This window comes from Opisthorchis viverrini (genome assembly GCF_000715545.1).
Source record: "Opisthorchis viverrini unplaced genomic scaffold opera_v5_1979, whole genome shotgun sequence".
Taxonomy (NCBI): domain Eukaryota; kingdom Metazoa; phylum Platyhelminthes; class Trematoda; order Opisthorchiida; family Opisthorchiidae; genus Opisthorchis; species Opisthorchis viverrini.
In genome coordinates this window covers 1-1,851 of record NW_008754024.1, presented here as the reverse complement: position 1 = coordinate 1,851, position 1,851 = coordinate 1, and the positions used below count along the sequence as shown (strand labels likewise).

At 46.9% G+C, this 1,851-nt stretch overlaps 1 protein-coding gene across 1 annotated transcript; it reads right to left on the bottom strand.

The window, feature by feature from the left end:
• Positions 1 to 188: 188 nt before the first annotated feature.
• T265_15916 (hypothetical protein) lies at positions 189 to 566 on the bottom strand (the record flags this gene model as incomplete). The annotated part of the gene is made up of 1 exon (XM_009179342.1): positions 189 to 566. A coding segment is annotated over one exon (375 nt), but the record flags the coding sequence as incomplete, so codon positions are not given.
• Between the last annotated feature and the right edge of the window lie 1,285 nt (positions 567 to 1,851).

Here is a 1,851-nt window from a genome sequence, read left to right as displayed (position 1 = left end):
TAACCACTTGGGCCATCTCGCCCCCAAGCCTTGACAGGACCAATCGAGATACCAGGCCTAGGATATCTCGGTCAGTAAATTCGCGGCTAAGCCAAGAGTCTATTAACCACACCGTTCGGAAAATCAGTTGTGTGAAGCATTGCACAAGGGATGTAATATTGAGATGGTGAGAAAAAAGTTCATCTTACCCCACTCTCGAACAATCCCTATTAGGTGCAAGAAGGCCACAATTCGCATCGATAGGGACTGTAGCAGAGCCTGTAAATGCTCTTTTCGGTGGCAAAGGGTAATCCACATCTGGAACAGAGGCTGCTGACAACTGATGTTGCTGCGCAGTTACCATACTGGAGGCAAACGCGGGTGCGCTGCCAACAGTGGGCTCCGTGGGAAAACGTCGTCGGAGAGTGTCCGGCTTACGATCCACTACCGGATTGCTGAGCGGTTGCTGTTGCGAATAGGGAGGATTCGAATGCAAGGACGATCCGCCCTGACAGGAATACACATCCAAACAGCCAGATTGGCCGGAAACGGAGAGCGACTGTCGAATGGATGAGTCGGAAGATACACTGGAAAGGATAGAAAAACAGTGAGATATTGGAATTTTTGAACAGAATACTATGAGTGAAACATGCCAGCGAATGAAAAAGCATAACACCCAAGAGCAGGCAGCAACCCTACCCCGGGAGCGCAATACATGAATCGGAATGCTAGCTAGATACCCAAGATCTAATTGTCATCCACCCGTCCTTGGTCGTCTAGAGTAATTGACAGTACTTACGTCGAACGGAAGGGTTCCTTGATCATGGTAGATGGTTAAAAGGAAGACTGCAAGCCAACTCAAAAATGACTTACACACCCGAGGTGGTTCCTGCTGTGATTGGCACGATAATTTTCGGTTTAGAAACTCCCGCCAAAGAACCAAAGCGATAATCAAAGGAGCGCATGTGTGTGTATGTTATGATCCGATGTATTTCAAAAAGGAGGGAGCCGGCGAACATTGTAGTGCCGTGCTGATAATGATGTACGCAATCTAAGCTACTGATCAGAAAAGCCGTTGATCCGCACCCAATCTATGTTGTTCATCATTCCAAGTTCCTGGACTAGGTTGCCGGCCGGAAAGATTTGTCACGAATGAAACAGGGGACTAATGAAGAAAAATTGTCACCACCGCTTAGGTGACAATCCACAACACTAGTGTTCAAAGAGTTCACCTTCTATCTGGGCGCAATTGGTCTGGTTAGTCCATTCCAAAGAGGAAAGGCACTGGATTCGAGGCTCGCTCCGGGGTTCAAATCCCGGCATGAGCAAGATATACCACCGATGAGGTCTAGGATGAGAGAACCTCGAGTTCAGTACTCCTCAACTTTGATATATACAGAGTTGCACCCGGACAGGAGGGGGACTGTTCAGAGTGACCACCGTAACCGCCTACAGATAAATGAAAACTTTTTATTTGCAGTTTTTACAAGAGTACTGTTGACATCCTTCCCTGAAAGTCTACGCGGGTATAATCAACAGTTTGGGATGCGAACCTCCGGTTTCTCGATGAGTTGCATGCCCACCTAAAGCCAAAACGTACGACAGCTGTTTTGACCGAAGTCAAATCTGTGTAACTTAGTCACTGTTACTCCTACTCATGTTATTATTCAAGAATGAGAGTAGGTCAAAGTGATGACAGTTGCACCCAACATGTGGTAGGTCCCTTAAAGCTGAGTAGCATCAGTCAATTCTCAAAACTGGCCACCTGAAAAACTCCCATTAATGACTAGTCACGGAGTTTTTCATATGCAGTTTCGAAACTAAAGTGCCAGAGTCTGTACTGAATCGAATCTCTTCACCACCACCACCACC